Source organism: Leptinotarsa decemlineata, unplaced genomic scaffold (assembly GCF_025532065.1).
Source record: "Leptinotarsa decemlineata unplaced genomic scaffold, Ldec_3_MD MMD2_tig00000199_RagTag_RagTag, whole genome shotgun sequence".
In the NCBI taxonomy this organism is placed as follows: Eukaryota; Metazoa; Arthropoda; class Insecta; order Coleoptera; family Chrysomelidae; genus Leptinotarsa; species Leptinotarsa decemlineata.
Window position 1 is genome coordinate 11,909,747 of NW_027412544.1, and position 26,102 is coordinate 11,935,848.

At 36.2% G+C, this 26,102-nt stretch overlaps 1 protein-coding gene across 2 annotated transcripts in view; it reads left to right on the top strand.

The window, feature by feature from the left end:
* LOC111504859 (uncharacterized) overlaps positions 1–26,102 on the top strand; it is a 100,166-nt gene that overhangs the window by 50,342 nt on the left and 23,722 nt on the right. For both annotated transcript variants that reach the window (XM_074172941.1, XM_074172942.1), the window contains exon 5: positions 17,835–17,954. In XM_074172941.1, the coding sequence (XP_074029042.1) occupies positions 17,835–17,954 (120 nt within the window). The remainder of the gene's footprint in view (positions 1–17,834; positions 17,955–26,102) is intronic.

Consider the following 26,102-nt stretch of genomic DNA (forward strand, 5'->3'; position numbering starts at 1 on the left):
ATTCATTAAGTAATCTGCAGAACAAGTAGTTCCAATAATCGATTACAATATCAAAAACTGATTGAATACCCATTCTCAATATAACAAAATGACTAAAACTAGAGTTACTCCAAATCACCTGAATCAAAAACAAATTCAAAGACACATTCAGTTGAAAATGACAAATGGACCTTTTTCATACAAATTGACTCTCAGTTACAATTAGTAATAATTTCTAAGGATGACATCTCAATTTCAATATTTTTTTACATTACATTTGAGGAATCTATATTCCTCAAACAATTTGCAAGAGAACACATATTGTATATTGGGGAATTTAAACCTAGATTGGCTAGAGGTTTAGGCAAAACAAATATATCTTTCCTTCTATTATTGAAGTATGTTCTGCAGTTCGGATAAGTTTTTAACAACAAGTGTGAATTATCTACTTTATTATGCAGAAGCTTATGTGAATATTTCAAAACTCCTTTGACATTTGTCGAAGAAGTAAAAAAATAAATAATCAAAAAGGAATAACTGCCAATATAATAAATTTTTTTTGTCCATTTCTGAAGACGGAGGCAGATTTTGGCCTCCGAAACGTTAAGATGAGTATTGTATTATTTCTTAACAATTTTTTTGATAGGCAAAATTGTTTAATACGACAAGTTACTGATAAATAGAAGATTTTTCTTTGTGAAAAATACTTCGATTTTTACGCAGTAACTTATCGGGGTAAACTAAAATTGCCCTTCTACACTTATAAGTATAAAGTGTATTCTCTCCATAATAATTTTTATATCTTTCAAATTGTGGAAGGTAACAAATACTCAGAAAATGTCGATAAAAAACTTATATAAAAATAATAGAAAAGCAAGTTTTCTCCTAAATTATAAGGTTGTGAATTTAAATTCATTCAAGGAAGTATGATAACTAAGAATGATGTTTTATGTAATGTAGAAATCTTAAGAATTTTTTCTGTACCTTTTCAATTTCATTTTTATGAACTGAATAATAAGGAGACCATATTATTCCACCATATTCCAGTATACTACGGACAAATGCATTAAACGTGTAATGTGGATAATTTTTGTGAATTTGAATGAGTTCCTAATAATGAAGCAAAGCATTCTATATGCTATGTTTATAATGTTGGTCATATGTTGCTCGAAAGTTAGTTTTTTATTCAGCGTAACTCCCTAATCTCTACATTATGTCTTCTTGGCTGAATATTAATATACTTGTTATACTGGAAGTAAATTCAAAAAAGCCATATGCTTCATTCAAAAATAATACATCAAATTCTAGATTTACTTCATACATCGTTCATATTGCCTATCTTATATTTGAAAACATTTTATATTAAATATGAGAAATTACATTTGCAAGACTTTTGTCATTCATTCAAATAACACTTCATCTTGATATTTTCACTGAACAGAAAACCACAACGCAGTTTTCAATGTACAAGCCTATTTATTCATCAAGTTCAGTAAATTAAGCACCAGAGGAAGCTATTGTATAGTGAAAGACATGTTGGTGATTTTGTAAACTGTCCAGTGAAAATTTCATGATAGAGTTTCACTTGAATACGTCATGAATTTCTAAGTATTGATCAATTCCATCACATATAATCTCTAAACAGAAATCTTTTCAGTGTTATGTTTTCCAATTTCTGCTATGAAACATTTATAGAGGAGTCTGTGTTAGATAGTGTTTGTGGTTTTTATTGAGGTTTGTTTTTGTATTCTGTTTATATTAACTCAGGTTGATATATACGAGGTATGTTTGAAAAATAAGATGAATATTCAAATTTCGCAAGCTACGTACTTCCGATTAGCGGTTTTTCGTTTTTTTTTTTGTACGAGGCATAAAAGTTAGAAGTGTTTCGCCTGTTCGGCGAAGTTTTGCTATTACAAAAATGGATCGATGAATTTGCATCAAATTTTTTGTGAAAAATGGAATGATGTGTTCGTAAACACTTTAAATGTTGACGGTATTATACGGTGATTGTACTCTGAGTCAGAAAAATGTTTAAAACTGGTACAGGATTTTCACAGAAGGTCGAGAAGATGTGGATGACGATGCTCGTCCTCGACGCTCCAGAACATCAACAACCGATGAAAATGTTAGGAAAATTGTCATGAAAAATCGTCTAATGAGAAGTTGCTAAGAATGTTGGTATATTGGTTGGCTCATGCTATGCAATTTTATGGAAATTTTGGGCATGAAACTTGTGGCAACGAAGTACGTTCCAAAATTGATGATTTCTGATAAAAAAATCATCGCATGAGCATCACTCAGGAACCGCACTGCATGTGCTCTGTGAATTCGAAGAAGCAATAGCAAGGCTGAGACACGCAAGATGCTGGGAAGAGAAACCAGAGGCTGCCAGCTATATGAAGGGGTCACTGTCAAGGCTATGGAGTCTCATCAAAGTGGTCAAGCGAGACAATGAGCTCTAACAACCAAGGAGCATCACAATATATTTGAAAATGTCGCAGTGAATCAGACCATGGGCTAGCTCCCCGACCATCTAATCGCTCAGGAGTTGTTGAAGTACGTTAACGGCGATCCAGATTTGCTTGAAAGACTCATAATTGGTGACGAATCATGGCTATATGGTTACGACATCGTAACCATATAGCCCCCTGCGACAGAATTAGCCCCCTGCGACATTTTTCCGTTTCCAAAAATTAAGAGACCCATGAGAGGACGGTATTTTGCGAGGATTGAGGAGATAAAAACTGAATCGCTCAGAGAGCTCGTGGATATACCAAAAAGTGCATATCAGAACTGCTTCGAAGACTGAAAAAAAAGCTGGCACAAGTGTATTTATTATATCTGAGGGGAATATTTCGAAGGAGACAAAAAAGAAATTTTCACATATAGTCACTGGGCATACTTGAAGACTGGCTATAAATCAAATTATCTAAGAACAATTCGTTCAGGCCAGTCTCAACTCCCCACACAGTAGGTTAATGGACTGACACCTATCAGAAAACAACTACTCCCCTGGCTAATACCACGAAGGGCGTTGGATTATATAGGACAGGTGTCAGTGCAGGATTATCCACAGAAGTTATTCCTGCATATGCTGTTGGCGATACAACTGCCGCAATAGATTTCCAATTATTGGAACACACCGAAACCGGTCTGCAAGTTTCAGCTTAGTTCAAGGAATGATACTCTGACGGAATTCGATTTTCAATTATCGGAAATCATCGACTTTATGTTGATGATATACACTACCTTGCACTGACGAGTGGCCAAACAGCCCGAAAACGGTCTGCCAGTGTGTTGAGACTGGCCTGAATGAATTATTCTTATATGATTCGAAAAAAGAAATTGATGAATAAATGAAAAATTTCTGAGAAGATGAAAATTCATCTTATTTTTTCAACAGACCCCGTAGATCTGTTCACGCCACTTGATCATTTACACAGCTGTGAAATTTGAATTATCTTCACTCAGGGACAGGAAACACCTGTAGCCTAATTGCATATAGGTGCTATAAATAGAAATAACTTATTCATTAGATTCGATAAGATGTCCCTCAAATATACAATGATTCGATGGTTCGCTCTTATTGGGGTTTGTGGGGCCACAATCTAGAAGAACCACTCATTTCACTTCAGTCGGCTCTTTTGATTTTCGATGTTCATGTCCTTCAGTTTCGTTTTTTTTTTACGAATCAGTTTGCGTCTCATGCAAAACCGATAAAAACTTCTCAACAAACGGGTTTTAAGTGTCTATATTGTTCAACTCTATAGAAATCTGCTGGAAAAATATTGAAACAATTCAAAGAATTCAATTAGCTTGGCTTTTCGACTAACCGTCTTGAGATGCATTGTTTCGAATAGATTCATGGATAGATACTTCTATCGATCCTATAGACAGCGTAATCGTAAGAAGATATGTCATCGTCTTTTCTTCCTCAGGCTTATCCTTTGAGTATGGCAATGCATTCGTAGTTTCACTTCAATGCATCATTTCCTTCTATACCGGGTGTCAACGAATCTATTAGACAAGTCATAATTTCTAGACTATTAGGAGAATTGAAATGAGATTTGGTATAGTTGAATGGTATGTGAAGAGGAATGTTTTCACATATTTTTCACCTTCCGGTCACTTCCGGTTTCAGCGGAAATGGTTCCGGTTCTGAATTTTTAAATAGAACACCCTGTATATTGTAACATTTTTGGATTTCTGAGACAATTCTGGATCAGAAACTGACATTTCCGGAAGTTTTTCAGCCTACCTGATTTTTTCAGAGTCACTTTTAAAATTCCATCCAGGTGGTCATGATCGGACGTAAACTAATCTATGGACCTCAGGTGATATCAGAAAATTGCAATAGCGGAGTTTTAGTGACTAGTGTGTTGAATATGAATGATACAAGTTTACAAAATAACATTTTCGTGTCTAACTATTATTTTTCAAATGGCGACCATTTTTTGACAAGCAATTTCCGAAAAAAGGATTTTTTGACGAATCTAACGTTACTAATTTATTTGCGATTGGATCAACAAATTTAACAAATTTAACTAATAATTTCAGCGATGCACTTAGATTTTTTGCAATATCCTAAGTTCTTGAAAATTCCACTATAGTAAATTTTCAAAGTGCATTCCTCCTTGTTCAAGACACATTTCAGCTCGTTCAATTGTTTCTCTCAACACGTTTTGTAACATTTGAGGCGATATACTTCTAAATGCCTGTTGAATCCTTTCTTCTAAGATTTCGAGAGTGGCTGGGGCTGTTGCATAGTAGACCCTTTCTTTTACATATCCCCAAATGAAGAAATCTAACACAGTCAGATCCGGTGAGCGGGCAGGCCACCGTACTGGACCGTTGGTTGCAATAACTCTATTATTAAAATGCTCTATTAAAAAATCAAGTACGTCTCTGCTATTATGGGGTGGTGCTCCATCTTGCTGGAAGTAAATTTGCCGTAAAACTTCTAAAGGCATATCATTAAGATGATCCTCGATTTCATTTTGAAGAAAACCCAAGTATCTAACCCCTGTTAACTGACCTTGAAACAATATTGGACCAATTATTCTGTTTCCAACGATACCAGCCCAGACATTGACGCCAAACCTTTCTTGAAAATTGCCCTCTCTCATTGCATGTTGATTTTGTTGGGCCCAGTACCGACAATTCTGCTTATTAAACCGTGATTCGTCGGAAAATAGAATGAAGTTGATTTGGGTTAACTCTATGATTTTGAAGCAACCAATCACAAAATACTACTCTTCTATTGCCGTCGTCAGCATACAAATGTTGATGTAACTGATATTTAAATGCTCGATATCCGTGCTTTTTCAGTATTTTTCTTGCTGATTCGTGACTTATCTGCATTTCTCTACTAATTTCTCTTGAAGAAACCGTTTTGTCAACTTCTACCATAGCAAGAACGTTAATCTCAGTCTCCTCATTTATGAGAAACCTCTGTTCTGCGTCTCGATTTCCCTCTTGCCTAAAACGACTCTCAACATAGGGAAAATACTGATGAGATGGGTGTTGCCGATTGGGATATCTCTGAGCATACAACTCAGCAGCTTTCCTTGAATTTCTGTGGCATTCTCCAAACAATAACAACATATCCACTTTTTCACTTTGAGTATACATTATTTCGACGAAAAATTAAACTAAAATTAACGCAAATCAAGAGAAACTTCTACTTTCTGCTCATAAAGCTTATGTCACTGTCATAACCTAGGTGAGCGTTTTGTTCTCCAAAGTGGACTTGATGGAAATAACCGCAAAATATTATGCATCATTCCTATCCATGGCACCCTTGACAAAAGTAAATGAATTTGTATCGAGTATTTTCCTCAGTAATATTTAATTTATGTTCTTATTTGTAATCCAATCGCAAATAAATTAGTATCGTTAGATTTGTCAAAAAATCCTTTTTTCGGAAAGTGCTTGTCAAAAAATGGTCGCCATTTGAAAAATAATAGTTAGGCACGAAAATGTTATTTTGTAAACTTGTCTCATTCATATTCAACACACTAGTCACTAAAACTCCGCTATTGCAATTTTCTGATATCACCTGAGGTCCATAGATTAGTTTACGTCCGATCATGGCCACCCAGATGCAATTTTAAAAGTGACTCTGAAAAAATCAAGTAGGCTGAAAAACTTCCGGAAATGTCAGTTTCTGATCCAGAATTGTCTCAGAAATCCAAAAATGTTACAATATACAGGGTGTTCCATTTAAAAATTCAGAACCGGAGCCATTTCCGCTGAAACCGGAAGTGACCGGAAAGTGAAAAATATGTGATAACTCTCCTCTCCACATACCATTTATCTGTACCAAATCTCGTTTTGATACACCTAATAGTCTAGAAGTTATGACTTGTCTAATAGATTCGTTGACACCCGGTATAGTGAAATTCGCGTCTTTTCCAGCTTTCAAAGGTTATGCGAAACTTCTGAGACATGATGATTCGAAAAATGGAAACGAGTTCAGAAGAACAAAAAAGTACTGTCTTGATTCATTCTCATCAAAAAAAAACGATTCTAAGCTTTCGAGAAATATATCCATAACATTCTTCAACTATGTCATTGTGGAGAATATAAAACAGCATTGAAGTTTTCAGTATGATTCCTGAAATAATTATCTGCAGTAGAAACCAAAACTTTTCATATTTTCCAATCTCACTTGAAGTTACAGGGTAGTTGATTTATTCCTTGTTGTTGAACTGTCGTAGCTGAACTACAATGACAACAAATCAATTACATCAACCTTACATTAGTAAAGAAAAAGCGGACCAATTGATTGGTGGAATCAGGGAATTCAATTGGATTGAAAGTCGAATTGTTTGATATAATACCTTCATACACAATTGGTCGAATCCGATCATGAGTTTGAAAGCTTATTATCTCAATAAATATGATTTTCTGTGAAAACTGATGAATTTGATTGCACTGAATTGGGAGTTTAGTGAAAGATTATGATTATGATATAGGTAGTGAACCGAAGCTTAAAATTCATGAAAATGGATTTGTGCTGACATAACTAATCAGTTTACATTTAAAGCATGATATTATCATATCCCACTTCACTCACGAGTTCGTAGAGTACATACCGCACATGATAGAAATGCTTTTTACAGGGTGTCACTTTGGAAACTTCCCACCCTAAATATCTTTCCTCCAGTAAACAATATGAGAAATCGACGAAACAGGTCAACTTTATTGTCAAAGGGGACACATTCAATGACCATTTGTAGCCTTCATGATTCAACTTCCTAGGAGGGGTAGATGTTACCCTTAGAATTTTAAATAGGAAGGGGGTCAAGTGGCACATCATTTCGATTGTCGTTCAATTCTGCTTCCAATGATATCATGCTGATTATTTTCAGCTGAGCATTTTCCTAAAAAAGCATTCTGAACTAACAGAAGTAATTACTAGTATGCCTTTACTGAGATGCATGGTTTAACCAGAACTGGTAATACACTTTATCAGGGGTAACATTAGCCATTGCTTCAATTAATTTACATCAAAAAGTAGTTTGATAGTCAAACGCAGATGGTAAGTTGTGTTTAGAAAATGCTGAAATTTTAATTCACATCGTGTACAGATAACCGTCCTTTTTTGCTACTTCTGCTACTTCCAGGCAAAAAATATCGGTTCGCTAATTTTAACGATGTGGTAGTATTGTGCATACAGTTGTACCTGTTGGGCTGTGATTACTTCAATAAGTGTATAGAAGTGTAAAAATGGTGTACATTCTTCAAGACAGAAATGATTGTAATTTATGGAGAAGTGCGCACAAAGGGCGGCATGTCTTTTTAACGAAAGCCATCCAAATTATAATGTAAATCACCGGTATGTGGTTAATTTGTTGAATAAGTTTTACGAAACTGGTTCAGTGGCAAATAAAAAAATAAACCCAGATTACTAAATGAAACAGCTCATTTTGAAGTTTTGGGAATATTTGCTGCAGAGCTCACGATCAGTATCAGAACAGACGGGAATGTCACGTGAGACTGTAAAGAAGGCATTGAAAATGCATAAATTTCAGCCTTATTGAATGCAGATTCTCAAGAGTTCCACAAGGGTTTTGTGAAATCATGTCTCGTCGAGTCAATACCATCCCTAATCTTCTGGTAAAAATCTATTTCAGCGATGAGTGTTCATTTTTTCTGAATGGCAATGGTAAAAGACAAAATTGTCGCTATTGAAGTGACGAAAACCCACATATTTTTTGGGAAGGGCATACACAACACCCACAAAAAGTCAATGTTCGGACTAGTATTCTTGAAAATGCCATTATTAGTCCATTATTTCTGAAAGGAAAGTCAACTGGCAATCTATACTTCGAAATACTTGCAAGACACTATTTGTCGATTCTCTTATTACTCTCGAGCTAGAAATCCAAATGGATATAGAATGTAATGAACTTTTGCAAAAGGGTCTGTTTCATTTCTAGCAGGACGGTGCTCCACCTCATTTTTTTCTTTCCATCAGACAGTGGTTAGATGAGAGTTTTCTGGTATTGGCAGAAGGAAGCAGTTGAATGGCCTCCGAGGTCACCGGATTTAACAACTTTGCATTTTTCTCCTTAAGGGCATCTTAAATCCGTTGTTTATAAAATACAACATTCTGATATTGAAGAATTTAGGAGATGAATTACAGCAGCATGCCAATCAAATCCTAGTGAAGTTATTCGTAATATTAGAGGGAAGTTCGAAAACAGAATGTATTACTGTTTAGAGCAAAATAGACGATATTTCGAACAGTTTATAAGAGAAGCTTGAGTAGATTTTATGTTCTAAATGTCTTTCTCGCAAATTAAATTTCATTTTGTATAAGGAAAATAACCATCAAATACAAATTTCTTCGAGTAATATATTTACTCCTGTCATTCAAGGGTTGAAACGGTGCCACCTACTCTTCTTACCATTTTTATTAAAAGGAGTAAATACAATAATGCATCTCAGTACTGACATATTTCAATAACATGAGTGAGTTAAGAACGCTATTTTTCGGTGAGAAGTTTTCAAATTGACACCCTGTATACCTCACAAACCATTTGATTTGTGAGATATATCATGATACATAACAGATTTGGCTTTTGATGCACTGTTTGGAACCTTTGGTGTAGTAATTAATATTACTGGAGTTTTTTTCCAACACCAAATCGTTATTTTTAACACCTCGACAAGTGTTTCGATCACCAAGTGATTAGGAAGATTAATCTTCCTCTTTGAACATGATCACTTGGTTATCGAAACACGTGTCGAGGTGTTAAAAATAACGATTTGGTGTTGGGAAAAAACTCCAGTAATATAGATTCAGCTTTGACAATGTTTCTGAAACTTCAGTTATCTGTTGAATATCAGCAACTTCAGCTATATATAATGATGTTCTTAATTGATAATAAATGGAAATACATTTCAATTAAGTGGAAATATCTTTCAGTTGCTTCAAATCTATTCATGATGAAACTTTTGAATGATTTCATACGATTGTTTTCACCCATGCATAAAGACGATAAATCAGATATAAAGGCCAGGCAGACGGTTGAATGGCCTATACCTGTTTAACACATTGGAAACAACATAAATCGGTGTTTCTATTTAAAAAAAACCTGAACTTCGGATTTTGAATCTTACTTTTTTGATTTCAAATCATGGTTTGACTTTTCTCAACATACAGTGAAGACGTAAGTAGTGCCCCCCTATTTTTAACGGTAAAAGATACATATTAGAGTCGGGCAAAATGTTTGTACAAAGGAATCGTTTTCAGTACTCCTTGATGAAAAAACCAATATATTCATCCAACATGGTGGCAAGAACAAATACGCTGCCATTTTACACCAAAGAAAACAGATTCCATCCTGCTTGCTTGCGATAATCAAATGAATAAATCATTTGATTATGGGTTAAATCATAATCAAAGAAATTCAAGTGGTTAGAATGATTCAGTTCTATCAGAAAAAACATTTCTCAGAAAAGAAAATAAACTCTCAAGAACTATAATTCAGGATCAGAATATCATTATAAACAACAAAGTGTTGGTTATTTCGTTGATGAATAACAAAATTGTATTTCTAGAAAATGAACAATATACCAAAAAACTACTCTGAATCAATAATAATCTCCAAGCAGGAGGTACAAAAAGAAAACATGTAGAAAAAAGAACAATTGAAAAACAAAAAATGAAACGAATGTATAATTATGATAGAAGTGTAGAAAATCAGCAGCAATTTGAAGCAGTTACAAAAAAGAAGAGGGGACGTAACATAGGCAGTGGTGATGGAAATCAAGAACTATATGAAAACACGAAAATGAAAACAAGAAAATTTGACTTTTTATTTCACGCGTACCTGACTCAGTTACTGAGAAAAGCATAGAAAAGTATGTTAAAGATCATACAAAAAGAGATAATGAACCTAAGCATAAAAAAACTGAAAACCCGATATATACGAATGAATAACCATTCAGGCCAATTTCAGGCTAGGCCAACACTTCTACGATGATCAAATGATCAAACAAAAGATAAAGGAATACAGACTAATCAACCAATATCTTTTCTAAAATCTAATTAATACAGTTTATTGTATGATTTTTCACTATAAAGGGTTTTACAAAAACCGCTTCCTTAAGTATCCTCAGTTTATGCTTGCGGAAGCTATTGTATAGCGAAACACGTATCGCGGTTTTTGTAAACCATTTATAGTGAAAATCATATAATAAATTGTATTTCACTTGGACCGAGAGTAAGTAAAAAATTTCGGATAAAGTTATTGTTTGGATTCGGCTTGAACTTTTGATATGACCAATATTGCGGTTGTGCAGGAAGGTTCATTTTTATTTTGCATTTTGTAAGTGCTTAAGACTACTTCGTGCAGTAGTGAAGGAAGCTAGAGGCAGCTCTTCATCCGCTGAATCATCTTATGATTCCATATCTACTTGTCGAATCTCATGTTAATTTTTTTATCTGAAACAGATTTCTCCATATCATTTTCATCTGATTAATCTAGTGATTCACTAGCTGCTTGTCGGATTTGTCATTTTTCTTTTCCATCTGAAACAGATCGTAAATCATTTTCGTTTTCATTCTCCTTCTCCGATGTTTTAACTGAGGCATATTCTTCATCGCCCAAAATGATGGGATAGAATGGTTCAATCCAGCACTTTCAGAAACCGTTAACCGCATTTCCAACCGTTGCAGCCTTCAGATATGAGTTATCAAAAATTCTACAAATATTTTCATCAATGTTTGTTCAACAAGGACTACTGACAACAAAGTATTCGCAATCTCGAGAAAAATATGTTTTCAAGAGCCCAAACACATCTGAAGGCTGTAATCGGTGTATAGTGTGTGGTGAAAATCCTATCATCACTATTCCATTTTCTTGATACCTTGCAAATAAATGTGAAAAGAATGATTGTCAACCAATAGAAGCACTGCATTTTCAAGTGTGGGGTTTGTATGAGTTTTGAAGTATTTCAGATATTTCAAAAATATCTCAGTGTACATCCAACCGATTTTGTTTGCACTTCCTCTTGACCCTGGGGTTGCCCCAAACAGCAACGTGTCTTTCATTCATATTCTCCTGAAAATAAAAGAAAGAGGGACATAATGTCCAAGTGAGTTTGGGCCGCTTACTACAGTTGTATTCTTCCCACGCTCTGCAGTTAGTATTTTTGCAACACGTCGAGCCCCGGTAGGACTTAAAATCTTCGAAAGCTTGGTAGGCATAGAAGATAACCCACTCTCACCAGCGTAATAAATGCGACTCGCTTCAAAATTGTATTCATCTCGAACTTCTCGAAGGATATGAAAAAAAATTTCAACAGCAATTTTGTTAAAATCTATGAAACGGCCTGTCAACGTAGGTTTGGGAGTTCTGAGACTAATTTTAAATTTCATCTGAAAAGACTTCATCCAGTCTTTGTCTGCCATTTTTGATGATTTATTGAACCGATGTCGAATGTTCTGCTCTGCATAGTCAAATGCTAGTCTTTCGAGTTGAACTTTTTTAAGCCCGAATGTCGATATTTGTTATATAGTTGGCAAGAGACTGACTTTCATCTAAACTGAAAGTATTGCAGTGTTTTCACCCCATGTTCTGGAAGTGCTGCTCCTTCTCGATGTTCCTTTATAAAGCGTCTTAAAGGTGCCTCGGGGACCTTCTTGTATATTTTTGTAGTATTCTGTGAGATGAATTTACTGTGCGAAACTTTATGCATGGTTGAGATGACGACCCTGTGGGTGGATGTGAGTAAGATGACGAGCTTCGTCATCTTACCCGTGGAGGTTATGTTTAAAGCCGGAAAGCATATTTCCACGACAAACACGATATCGATAATAATTGTAGTGACATGCCATGAATTATATTAGGTAACACAATGGTTATGTTAGAGCAGATATGCGAGGTACACGCATTTGCACTGTATCCGCAAACTGTTCCGCAGCGTTACAAGGTTACGTTCCTAACTAAACTACTCTACAGTTGGCGAGATGGCGGCACCATGCAGAAAACCTAATTGTTAAGTTTGAATAAATTACTAGCCGTTCGTCATCTTACCCACTTCGTCAACTTACCCGACTTTCCCCTAACACTCCATTGATCGAACCGTGGAAGTTTTAAGATATTTTTAAATTCTTTAGATAATCTACTTGATTTTCTCTTCAGAAGATACAAAAATATTGCCTTGCTTGAAGGCTTCATTGCAAATTTTCAGACATAGACAGTAAAGGAAAACATAGCTTCAAACCTTATGATTTTGAAACTGTCTTATGCTCACCTACAAGGGAAATTCAGCACTCTTCCACATGTATTAAAAATATATGAATTGATTTTGAAAAATATAGTAAATTTGGCATAATAAAAGAAGTTATTTCGGACCACCTATCGAAGTCAACACAAAAAATTAAATGGATCAGAATAAGAATGCGATGAAAAACCGACGTATTAGTGAAATAGGTGAGGCTAAATTTCACATGCTATAGACATAGATTTTCCGCTGAAAATGTAAACAAAAACCACTTAGTCTAATCAACCCAAGTGGTACACTGAAAATCTGAAAATTTCAAGAGATGACGTAGGTTATGTTAGGTTAGGTCCAAAGTGAGTGTCTATTCGGTCTATTCGACCCTCCACCGCAACCCGCAAGGGTTTATTTTGGCTCACACCTATTCACATTCGACCAAATAAACTTAGCTTTTCAACAAAGCCGATTAGTTTGTATGGTGAGTGGTCTTTCAGATCGGTCCATAGCGGGGCAGCCACAAAGTAAATGCTCTGCTGTCTCATCGTTAATGAGGTAGTTGGATAGTCAAGGTGCAAGATTCTCATCTCAACCTTCCCATATGAGGGTTTCCGCACATCAGCTACACCTGACGATACCTTAGATTCAACCGTGCAGGGCTTTTTCACCTCTGGTTTTGGTAAATCATCACTTGAGCGCAAACGTTTGCTCCACCTGAGATAGATTATGCATATGCCGCTCGAGAATTTGATGCAAAGCGGTTTTATAAGGTATCACGCCCTTGAGGAGACGACTCCTGAACTAAATTTACAGGGAGGTCAGTTGGAGTCATAAACTCGACATCCATTTTCTCTATAGACTCAGCGTCAGGAAGAATTTTCAAGTTTGCTCTGCCCATAAAAGTCCCACGAGTAGTTAGGGAAACAAGGTCAATCATGAAAGAGCCCCGCATTACCGTGACAAGGCGATGCTACGACGAGAGGGCGCCCGGTATCTCGAAAGTTCCGTAGAGACAGCTAATAGGCACGGTGTCATTCAACCTCTCGGCATGGATACACACACCTTAGGATTTAGCCATCGCTGAGATGCCATTCAGTTAGGGAATAACAGAATCACAAGTGATTCTGTCATTCTCGTATCCTGCGGGGCTGCGTGTAAGCAGGCATCCGATGGCCGGTTTGCTAACCAGCCGATAACGTAAGGCAGAAGAAAATATGTATAAATACGAATATAGAATTCAGTAACAAAAAACGTCTAACTGATAGCAAAAAAAATATGAGAAAATGTAAAGAAAACAAAAAAGGTATTCATGATGAAGTTATGGCAAATAGCAGAAATACTGCAAAAACAGATTGTAGAAAATTGTTGATGAAATCCAAGGTTAGTCAAATAATAAAAGTTGAATAGTTGTTGTAATCAAAATAACCGCGAATGATTACAGTAAATTCAACTTCAAATGATTGTTGATATTAGATACACCTAAATGCCGTTTTTTTTAAACTTCAACGCCCCGTATCTCAGAAGCGAAGCAACTCCGGATATTTATTAATGGGAACTTTTTTCTTGAAAAGACTTAACGAATAACTGTCTGAAGTTTCGTACCGTAGTTAAGAAACACCCTGTATATTATGATGATTAAAATTTTGAATATAATGATCATATAAGATTGTTATACATTTATCTCGAAGGAATAACTGAATTTTACTATATGCTTATATATGCTATTATATGCTATATATTTTATTATATTCTTGAATTGTCATTTCAATATTCATTTACCTATGGAACATTACCAATCAGATAACAATTGAATATCTTTCATAAAAGTGGATATTCTCGGAAAAGAAAGTTTTGGCTTTCTACTTCTCCTTCAATTTACAAAAAACCATGAAAATATTACAAAGAATGAAAGAAAACAATCAATTTCAAAAAAAGTAACTCTATACAAATATGTGTTGATCATACAAAGAAGTAACTTTCAGTAACATACATTCAAAAACTAGAATATGAGAATATTTCCAGAAGTGTACATGGTTTTGAACAGAGTAAATAATGAATAGTAATATATTGAAGAAACCTGTGTTATTAGAGTCATTAAAATCGGTTCACCGTACTATAGATTTCATGAAATATTCCAGAGAATTGTATAAGCATATCTGAAGTTGAATATCGTGAAACATAATACATCCCAACTAATTTAATATTCCATCAAGGAATTATCGATTACATGAACTTCCTGGATGCTTTCAACATAAGCTCGAGTCATCCAATTACTTCTTTTTGTGGATCAGCCCATCAGTCTTGGAAAATATATTTGTTGTGACTGCAGCATTTATGAATGAAACCAAACGAGATTTTTATACATCGTCTTGAATAATTCCACCACAGAGGCATAGGCGTCTTCCATAAAGATAACTTGATATAATTTTTTCAATTCACTCAACTTTAGTAACGGATAGCGAAAATAATTATTCCCAAATTCAAAGAGAGTTAACTCATTTCACCTCCATAAGTGGAAGATTTCACCTTTTTGCATGCATAACAAATGTATGATATAAAATATATTCATCAAAGAACGGGTCCACTCAAGTTTGACTTTTTCCGTAAAGGTGATGATATATTTCCCTATGAAGACGTCAATGAGATCCACAGAACACTCGAGGTTCTCAACGAGGTTTCCCACAGTTCCAAAGCCAAGCTTGGACACCAACCGCCAAATGAGAAACGTAGTTTGTCTTCCATTGCAACTTTTACTGCAAGGCAACTAGATAAACTTATTATGTAACACCACAAAATGTTGTTTCGACCCCTCAATGATTCATCAGGGGTATTTGGCTGAACCGCTATGATCCCATCGTGGCGGAAGCTGTTATCAGATTTATTTCCAGGCTCGCTCCAATTCAGTGGTTTCAGGTTCAGCCTAAAACCACTAATGAGGTTATAGTTATTCGAAACAGCGCTGTTTGGTGTTTCATTACGAATATATCTGATAGAATATTGCTACCAAGTCCGAAAATGAGTAGTTCACTTACGACTTGACAAATTCACCAAAACTGAAAAGTATCAATGTTTTGTCGGCTTATCAACGAAGCCGATTAGTTTGTATGGTGAGTGGTCTTTCAGGTCAGATGGTGAGAGTACGGATCTGCCGAACTCAAAGTTTCATCATTTTATAGTCCAATGAAGCCACTTGCAGCACCCTCCTTTGCAAGAGAGTCAGCAGTTTCATTGCCTTCCAGACCAGTATGGCCAGGAATCCAGACCAGAGATAATCTGTTTAGTCTTAATATCCAGCAGAGTCTTTTTTGGTAGTTTGCTACCAATTTAGACGTTGCTCAGTAGGAGCCAAGATCTTCTAACGCCGCTTACTGTCCGAGAATATTTTTATTGACGTGTGAGTGAGGTTGGATTTATCCAATCTCTCCGCACATAATTCAATAGCGTAAATTTCCACTTGAAATACAGTCGCAAAGTTCGTAGGTAGGTAGATATCTCTGTCCTGGGTCTGCGACTGAAAACACCCGCACCATAACCGGAAGGTGTTTTTGATGCATCTGTGAACCAACAACTATCTGCTCTTAATATTTCCTTCTCCCCCAGGATCCAGTCCTCTCTACTCGGGAATAGTACTTTATAAGGCAGTTCGTAGTTGACAGTTGGAGACATAAAGTCTGAGGTCATTTCCAGAATGCTGTGACTTCCAATGTCAACCAACTATCTGTTGCACTCTGCATTGAATTGATTTGTGCAATTGCCAATATGCACAAGTCTGTATGCAGTACATCTAGCCTCTCTTTCCAGAAAAATTTGGAGAGGAGGTAGACCTAGAAGGATCTCTATGGCCGCTGACGGTGTGGTACTGATGGCACCACTGATAGCCAGACAAGCCTGTCTCTGTGAGCCAGAGAGCTTCGCTTGGGCCGTTTTCTGTATAGCCTTCGGCCACCAAGCAATTGCACCATAAGTGATCATTGGTCTGACAATCATCACATAAATCCAACAGATTTATTTGGGACCTGAATCCCAAGACCTATGGTACTGCTGATTCTAATGTCAACGAGTCAGTGTCTGGAACAATTTGGTTTTGAATTATTTTCTGAAAGAAGTGATCGTCTGAGCGTGAGCATACCGAAACGGATTCTCACTCTCAAACCGGAGCTGATGGGTTCTAGGTTACCGGTCGATCCCGACCTTGTGAGATGTTCAGCTACGTAATGTGTCCCCAGTATATCCGAGGGATGAATCGAGAATATCTCGATAGTCGGAACAAAGCAGATTATGATGTTGGGATGAATAAGGTCTAATATGTGAGCTAGACGAAAGTGCGCTTTGAGATATAACCGTCCTCGCAGTCTGCCGCAGTAGCAAACAAAACATTTGGAACTTCAGGTTCCATTTAATCAATGCCTACCACCTTGGATTTTATTCTCTTCAGTCAGAAAAGAAAAAGTTTCTTCCAAGAAGCTGCGCCATGCTTTCAGACAGAATCATTTGTTTTTTTTTTTTTGGAATGTGTCTTCGTTACCACATCTGCAACCATTTCGTCCGAGTCAAGCGATATTTCACCTAATGAGGTGATGATGAAATCAACATGTTCGATTCATCCCTATTTCCTTTCGGTTAGGAAAAAATATCACAGGAGTGTGTTCAGAGATCAGCTCAACAGTAAGATAATCTGAAAGATACTACTTCGAATCACTGCACAAATAGTTAATAATATTTGAAGTCACGTATATCTGTCCTGTACTAGACGACTAAGTCGCCTGTATGACTCTGTACTGTTCATTCATCATAGTGCAGAAGATGCAGAAGCTGATTCTCACAAGGCTCCATAACAGAGGGGACATCTCTCCTTGAGAAAAGCCTCTGGTGCCAGTATATCGAAATCATCTTTCCTTAAATACATACTTTTGATACTAGTGTCAGTGATGTTTTCTCTACAATCTTCTTCAAAATATGCAGTTCATCCACCACACTCATTGATTTTTATCCATATTTCGATACGATATGTGAGTTATTTAGCAAAATCTACAAAAATAGTAAAAATAGTAAAAATAATCACTATAGATATTATCCAGTGGTTTCAAGATAATTCATCATATAAAATTCGTTTCCAGATACACATTATTCCGCTCCCAGTGCACCCGAAGAAATATATGATGGACCTCCATCTGCTTCAGATCCCGAATATCATGATTATCATGTTCCAAACAATTATCCTCCACCGCATCATGAAGGTGAGTGATTTGTCGTTTACTTGTCAGAGAAAAGTTAAATGAATTTCAATAATGAAGACCGGGTAGTTTGAGACTATATTTGGTATTGATTTTGATTACTGTTATATCAATTAGTGTGAATTGAATCAAACTTCTATGAAAAAACTTGTACATGAAGGAAGGATATCAAACACATTTTGTCAATTCCAATTGAACAAACTTTTATAACTACATATAAATTAGCTTCGTGAAAAGTGATATTTCCAAAATGTCACGAAATTATTCATAAAATGGAACATTTCAGGTGATATTTTCTGATCATCTCAGAAAACTTCATAAAAACTTTCACGAACCTCAATCTAGCAAGTTATTTCTGAATGAAGTTTCTATTCTGAATACCAGTGACAAATCTCATTGAATGATATCATTAATTTTAGGTGGTGATTACATATTTCATGTGAAAAAGTTCACATAAACATGTGTTCCAACTTGCTAACTAGGTGAGTTTGTAAGCGGTAACAAGGGGCTCTTTTTCATGAAATTATGTCACGGAAAATAATTCCAGTGGCGTCACATAATATTACCTGATTATTATTTATAGTGAAAATAAGTGTACGCCATTGTTTTCTCCAAGTTTGATATCTTCATCAGATTGAAGAGTCAATAAAAAAGACTTGTTTGGAGACGAACTCATATACGGATGCTCTGATTTCAAAAATTAATTTTTTCAATTGTTTCATGTTCTGTTGAAATTCCTAATGTGATTTCATGAAAACAAGCTCATTGTTACTTATAATAACACACGTAGTTTAATGAAAATTGGCGAAAGTAATTGTGAGTTATAGATAAAAGAAATTAATTTTGAGTAAAACTGTAACAAACCGTCTGAAACGAAGCATGCTAGGACGCACGTTCATGTGAACTTCTTCTTTAAAATATGACAAGTAAATTGATGACATAATTCAATATACAACCTGAATATTGAATTCAACAAAAATATCTTTGTAGGAGAATACAAGACAAAGCAAAAATCTCTAAATATATATAACTCAAAGATGACTGACTTGATAAATTCCACCCCTAATGGGATAAAATAAAGGATGATGGAGGATGTAAATGTATTAGCTTGCACCTATCAGTAACTGATAGAACGAATAAATTAATACGAACAAAATAATTTTTTGTTCTAAATGTTGATAATAGATGGCGTTAGTATTATTTTAAAACGCGCTATCGTTGTGTTTTCACTGAATTCCATATACCCGATGATGAGTGGCCGCCGTATCTAATAGTACATACTATACCTAAATATTTCTAGCGGAGTATATTTGACGATTTTGGCTGTTCTTTTCTTGGAATATTTTGGATTGCATTTGCTTTGTTTCGATTTAGTAAGTTTGGTTATAGACTCTGCTTTGTATTTGGCATTTGTTTTGTTTTCGTTTGGTTTAAGTATAGGTTTTGTCGGTTAGACTTTTTAAAAATGGCTAAAAAAAATCTGAACGTAAATGGAGAAGTTGAAGAATGTACCGTCGTCCCTATTGTTGTTGACGGTACATGTTTTTTTCGTGGTCTCTCTTATTTAATGTACGGAACACAAGATAGAGCGATGGAAGTGCGTTCAGAAATTGCCAGATATGTGGTTAATGACTGGAGCAAGTTTTCAATTATGACCCACGACAGGAATGGTGATAACTACGTAACACCTGACAAATATTTTGCTGATATGATGGAAAATGCTACTCATGGCGGATTTTGTGAGTTAATACCAGCAGAATTAATATTCCCATTTAAGTTTGGAGTTTATAGGAACGGTATCATATATACGTAATCTGGATCAAACGACTATCCGGTAAGGCGATTACGATCCAGCAAAGATTTGTCCAGTGGGCATTTTGATGCCTATCTTTCCATAGCAGAACTCGGCGTCGTATGGAGGTAACTGTAGAAGAACATAATTTTGGAATTGATACACCTGCGCAACTTATAATTTGATAAGGGTTGTCAGGAGGTACCTGTTTTAGAGCGTGAGCATTCACCTATTTTATCTTCAATAAATTATGATGAAAATTCAATAAGAAATTCATTGTCCCAATCTGAGTCTGTCCACATTAATAGAAAAAAAAACAAACGTAGGGCAAGGACTACTAATTACACACGAAAAAATCAAATGAAAAAGGCACAAAAAAATATGGACAGACTCTACCTGAATCCTACCGCAAAAATGTGTCTGAATATAAAAAAAACCCTGATGTACAGAAGCAAGCTGTCGCCACCTCAGGGTACTCACCCTGAAAAACACAGGAAAGCTGTCGCCACCTACCAGGCTGCACACCCTGAAAAACACAGGCAATCTATGGCCATCTACCAGGCTGCAAACCCTGAAAAATATAGGCAATCTGCTGCACTATATCAAGCCAGGAATACCGATGTACATAAAGTGATTCAGTGACGGTATAGAGAAAATACAATTTAGCGTGTATGGAGAAGCAAGTTGCTTTCGGGTTTGGCGTATGACCCAGATATTGCTATGGAACTGACAGCAGTGTATTCTTAGATTCTATGACGTACAAGTATCAGTGGTGTAATGCCTTGAAGTGGAAAGATAAGACACCTGGCATGTGTTGTAGCGCCGGTAAAGTGCAACTTGAGCTGTTTAAACAACTGCCTGAACCACTTTACAGTCTGGTTAATGATTTACACCTAAATCATGTACACTTCATGGATAATATAAAGAGAACACAGATGCAGATTAAATGCACCAACGGTAAATGAAGTGGCTGTTGTATTGGTAAATCAGCATTTTGACCGAAGAGACATCATCTTCGAAAGCCGAAGTAACTCACTTCAGCGTATCAGTGAGATACACCGAGCTTATGACGCGCTGCAGTTCCCATTGATGTTTTGCTGGAGGGATGGAGGGATGATGGCTATTCAATCAACATACCACAATGCGATCCCACAACTAAGTTGCCCTTGAAAAGAACAGTCTCTGCTGTAAGTTTTTATTCATACAGAATACTGATCAGAGAAGGAGAAGATCACTTGTTGGTTAAATATCGCGCTCTTTTTAGTCAATATTTGGTAGATGAATACGCAAAAATAGAAACTGAAAGACTAAACTACATAAAAAACAATCAAACCAAATTGCGCGCAGATAATTATATTCATTTGAAAGATGCAATTGGACGGCAAGATACTGAACCAAATCAGCTGGGACAAATGGTAGTACTTCCATCAAAGTTACAAACTACGCAAGTGGTCGATATATAAGTTTAGCTGAATCAGTTTGGCGAATCCTTGAATTCCCAATACATGAGCGTTTTCCTCCAAGAGTGCACCTTGCTGTCCAGAGAATTTATTCAATGAGCAGAACTTGTGCGACAAATGGAGTAATCCTCCTACAACTACACTCCTCTCCTTTTTCGATCTGTTTAACGTGGATCACTTTGCAAAAACATTGCTATACTCGGAAGTCCCTGCGTATTACGTTTGGAACAAGCGATCGTTTCAGAGAAGGAAGAGAGGAGTGAATGTTGAAGGATGGTCAGGGGTCAAAAAAGAACACGTTCTAGGTAGGGTTTATACTGTTCATCCAAACAATACAGAATGATATCACCTTCGAATGCTTCTACATAAGATCAGAGGCCCAATTTAATTTAAGGCGTTGAAAATTGTAAATGGTCACTTAAATTCCACTTTCCAATCCGCGTGCAAGGCTCTAGGTCTACTCGAAGATGATCGGCATTTGGATTCAGCTCTTGAAGAGGCAGAACTTTGTCAAACACCGTATATTATTCGAGAGCTTTTTGTTTTTCATTTCATTTTTCTGCCAGGTTTCCGACCCCCTATGTCTTCGGAAATAATACAAAGAATACCTTTTTGAAGACTTTAAAAAACAACTGGAAAGGCAAGATGACGTGGATGTAGAGCACTCATCGGACCTGATATTTAACAAATGACTGTCGGAATTGGAGGATGCAGTATTATCATTAGGCGGCCGTCCTTCTAAACAGTATGGAATACCTCAGCCAATAACATCAATACATTTTGAAAATAGAGAGTACGTGAAGGAGACCAGTCACGATACAGTGGCCTTAAAAGACGCAGTAAGAATAAATGAAGGATCCTTGAATGACGAGCAACAGGAAGTTTACAAAAAAATTATCACAAGTGTAGATGCAAATGACGGTCAAATATTCTTCTTAGAAGAAGGTGGTCGAACTGCTCATGCTACTTTTAAGTTACCACTCAATTTAATCACTGCCGAGACACCCATTTGCAACATCTCCAAACAAAGTAATTTTGCTGAAGTTTTAAAGAGTACAAAAATAATCGTGTGGGACGAAATAAAGATGGCTCATAAAGGTGGTATTGAAGCCTCTAACAGATCACTAAGGGATATAAGGGGTAATACAAAATCAATGGGTGGCGTAACAGTAACAGTTTTGCTGCGTAACAGGTTAATATTCTTGAGTTCTCTAAAAATATGAGAGCACATTTGGGCAGGGATGAGTCTGCTGGTAGATTTTTAGATTTCCTTCTTAAAATCGGTAATGGTGATTTTCCATCGTTTGACGGAATGATAACCATCCCGGAAGAATTGTGCACAGTTGTTACTACGGTTCAAGAATTACTGTCTAAAGTTCATCCAGACATTATTCATATACATGACAAGCCAATTGAATGGTATTGTGAGCGTGTCATACTTACTCCAGAGAACGATCAAGCAGCAGCTATCAACGATATCCTGCTCATGTCGTTTGAGGGCGATTGATACTGTGGTTAATTCAGATGACGCTACTAATTACCCTGTAGTTGATATAGTGGAAGCCACTATATTAACTGGGTGTGCGAAAGGGGAAACTGTATTTATACCAAGAATCCCATTAATACCTAATGATATCCCGTTCGAATTTAAACGATTACAGTTTCCTCTGAAAGTCTGCTTTGCCATGACAATAAACAAGTCTCAGGGGAAAACTCTCAAATTTGCGGGTATTGACTTGAGAGAACATTGCTTCTCTCATGGACAGTTTTATGTTGCTTGCTCACGAGTAATTTGAGTAAGTAAGTTGATAGTTTTAACGCCTAATGACAGATCAGTTAAGATTATTGTGTACAAAGAAGTTTCGTAGGCCCTTTTTACACACGCTAAACAAAAGTGAAGCCTCAAAAACTATACCTAATCAATAATAATACTTCTTAATGCGAGCGAAGCCGCGGGCAAAATCTAGTAAATTATATTTAGAGAATCCCATGAAGAATCCCATGCTCCTTCTGTGTTTGGATGTCGGCATGTCGGCATCACGAGTCCTTCCATCTGGGTCTTCATTTCACTCTCTAGACTTTTCCTATTTTCCATCTGGGTCTTGCTTTCACTCTCTCGACTCTTCCCATTTTTCATGTATTGGGGCATTTCAAAAGTTTGTTCGTTTTTATGATTTACATTTGAATTATCATATATCAGTGAATACTCATTCAATTCAATCGGAATAAGCACTATTTGCCAACGGAACACAAGATGATTTATTTCGTCAATACTTGTGATGCACTGATTGGAATTTTTGGTGTAGTAATGAATATTACTGGAGTTTTTTTCCAACACCAAACCATTATTTTAACACCTCGACACCTGTTTCGATCACCAAGTGATCATCTTCAAGAGGAAGATCAAACTGTCTATTTGATCGATGATCATTAAAATCATGGGGTACCCACTTTTGGAACGTTTTGACTTTTCAAATACATTTTAAACCTCAAAAAACCACATGGAAGCTGACGCCAAGTTTTCCCGCCATCATTCGCATCGTTTGTGATGGGTCAGTCTTCACCAGGATCCTCAAATTCTCGTGCTAAATTACTTTAGGTCGATCACTCCGGGGCTCATTTTCGAGGCTGAAGTCTCTGTAAAGAAATTTACCATACTAACGTCGACCATTGCGTTCAATAACACTATCATTGCCAAATGCATGGTTCATTTTCCGAAGTGAATTTAGGTAGCTATTTTGCCAGTTGAAACTGGTAAAGTTGTGTATGTGATTTTTCCGTCAAATTTCAACTCCAACTAGGTATCTTTCTTTGTATTGCTTACCTTTTTTGCTCCTATTTTTCCTGAAAATTCAAGAAAGTATCAATTATTTAACCGAATTTTTGATACTTCAGTGCTAGTTTGTACGTGCAACGCCAATGTTTAGCTCAGTTAGATTCCAATGCAATCGTGCTAGTTGAGTTTTTTCCTGAATTTCTCACATTCGGTACGAAACATATGGCCTATGTTCTTAACAGCAGCTAGCGATTTTAACTCTGAAATGGAAAGTTATATTAGTCGTTCTCCCCTGGTATTTGTCATCACAAATTCAACATTAATTTTTTCGAACATTTTCAAACTGATCAGATCATACATTTATATCGATGAAAATGTATTTTCAGTTGAATCACAAAACACATACAACTGTCACAACTGCAACACACAAGTAGGAACCAAAAAAGAGATCGCAAGATCTATCATCATCTCCAATTCCTGTAATCATTTGTTCCATATATGGTCCTCCGGAATAATGCGATTGGTTCCTGCTCTACAAATATCATGCAGAATCATTTTCGCTACAATTATGATAGTACCAAGAAACCCTGAAAGCTCAAAAAGATCAATACCATTTTTAAAATGTCTCACTTGGTGAATTTTGGGTTTTTGACTATATTTTCAATGTCAAAAATGAATTGCAGTCCACCACATCACTAGAAACCTCTGATTCGATTCCTTGTTGTCCGAAATATTTTCCAAATATATTGAATTTCCATTCAACCTTCTCTTGATTACTGAAAAATTGCACACTAAATAGAAAGCTTCACAACCTCGCATATCCATCCCTTCAGTGCTGTGGCTGAAGTTTTCTCTTCAGTTGCCTCAAAATCTAAGTAGTCGTCTACATTATATATGCTTGTTATGCCTGAAATAATCTCCTATTGAGTAGTCGTTTTTCTTTCTTAGATATTCTTGATTAATTGTAAATAGCAAGATGATCAGGTAGATTCAAAAACCATTACTTGCATTTCAAAGATGTCTGGCTATTTTATATCTTCTATGTGACTTAGCACCTTCATCAGAAACCAATCTTATTCAACCTGGTTCATCAGGATTGATGGTGGCAAATACCAAAAGACAAATTGACACCTCGTCTCGCATGATGTTTGTGGCTCGCTCTTCTTCTATTCCCAATTTATTTTGAATAGTCAATACCCCGAATGAATCTGGGAGTAAATAGGCTGTCATGCTTCTGTGTCAAAATCCCACGCTTTTTCTTTTAGAGAGAGGTTCAAACTCTGTTTGGAATCTCATAGAACACTGAATTCGAGGTAGGAGTGCTGTGTTTAGGAGTGAGAAGAATACTAGTATGTATGTGTATGAAGGGAATTTGATGACGGCGATAAATAATACACCTATGTTTTTTACCACTTTTATTTGTAACTAACGTTACTGGAGTTTCGTCCTTAAAGGACATTTTCAAACTTAACTCATACAAAGCTATACAGTTTAACTTTTACAAACTTATACAGTTTAATGTATACATTTGAAATTGTCCTTATAGGACGAAACTGCAGTAACGTAGTAAAAATAGCAGTGGTAAAAACATAGAAAGTTTCAATTCTCTTTTCTTCATTATGATCTCCTGTCACGTAGTAACGGCCATATCCATCAATTCAATCCACTATATTGCTTTGTTGACGACAGCACATTTGTTTCTTCATTCCATTTGGATTCCAGGACATTGGCTACGGAGGCACATCCTCACCGGCAGCAGGAGGTTGTATATATTAATGAGGATCAAGGAGTGATTTCGAATTGAGATGAAAGTAACCAGGTTCAATTCAATACCATAAAAAGTCAGGCATCGGTTTTCTTCGGGAAGATGAATGTCTCCGAATCGAATATAATAATGTCAGGTGGAACAATTCCGCTTTCTGCTTCGATAAGTTTGTTGAGGGTTAAAATGGACATTAATATGTCTTGGCACAATCACATCGATGGAATTGCAAAGGCTGCTTCTCAAAAGCTTGGAACACTGTTCCGAACCAGAAAACTGTACACACCTCAGCAACTTGTGATGCTTCATAGAGCTCAGATCAGACCTTCTTTGGAGTATTGTTCTCATGTTTGGAGCTCTG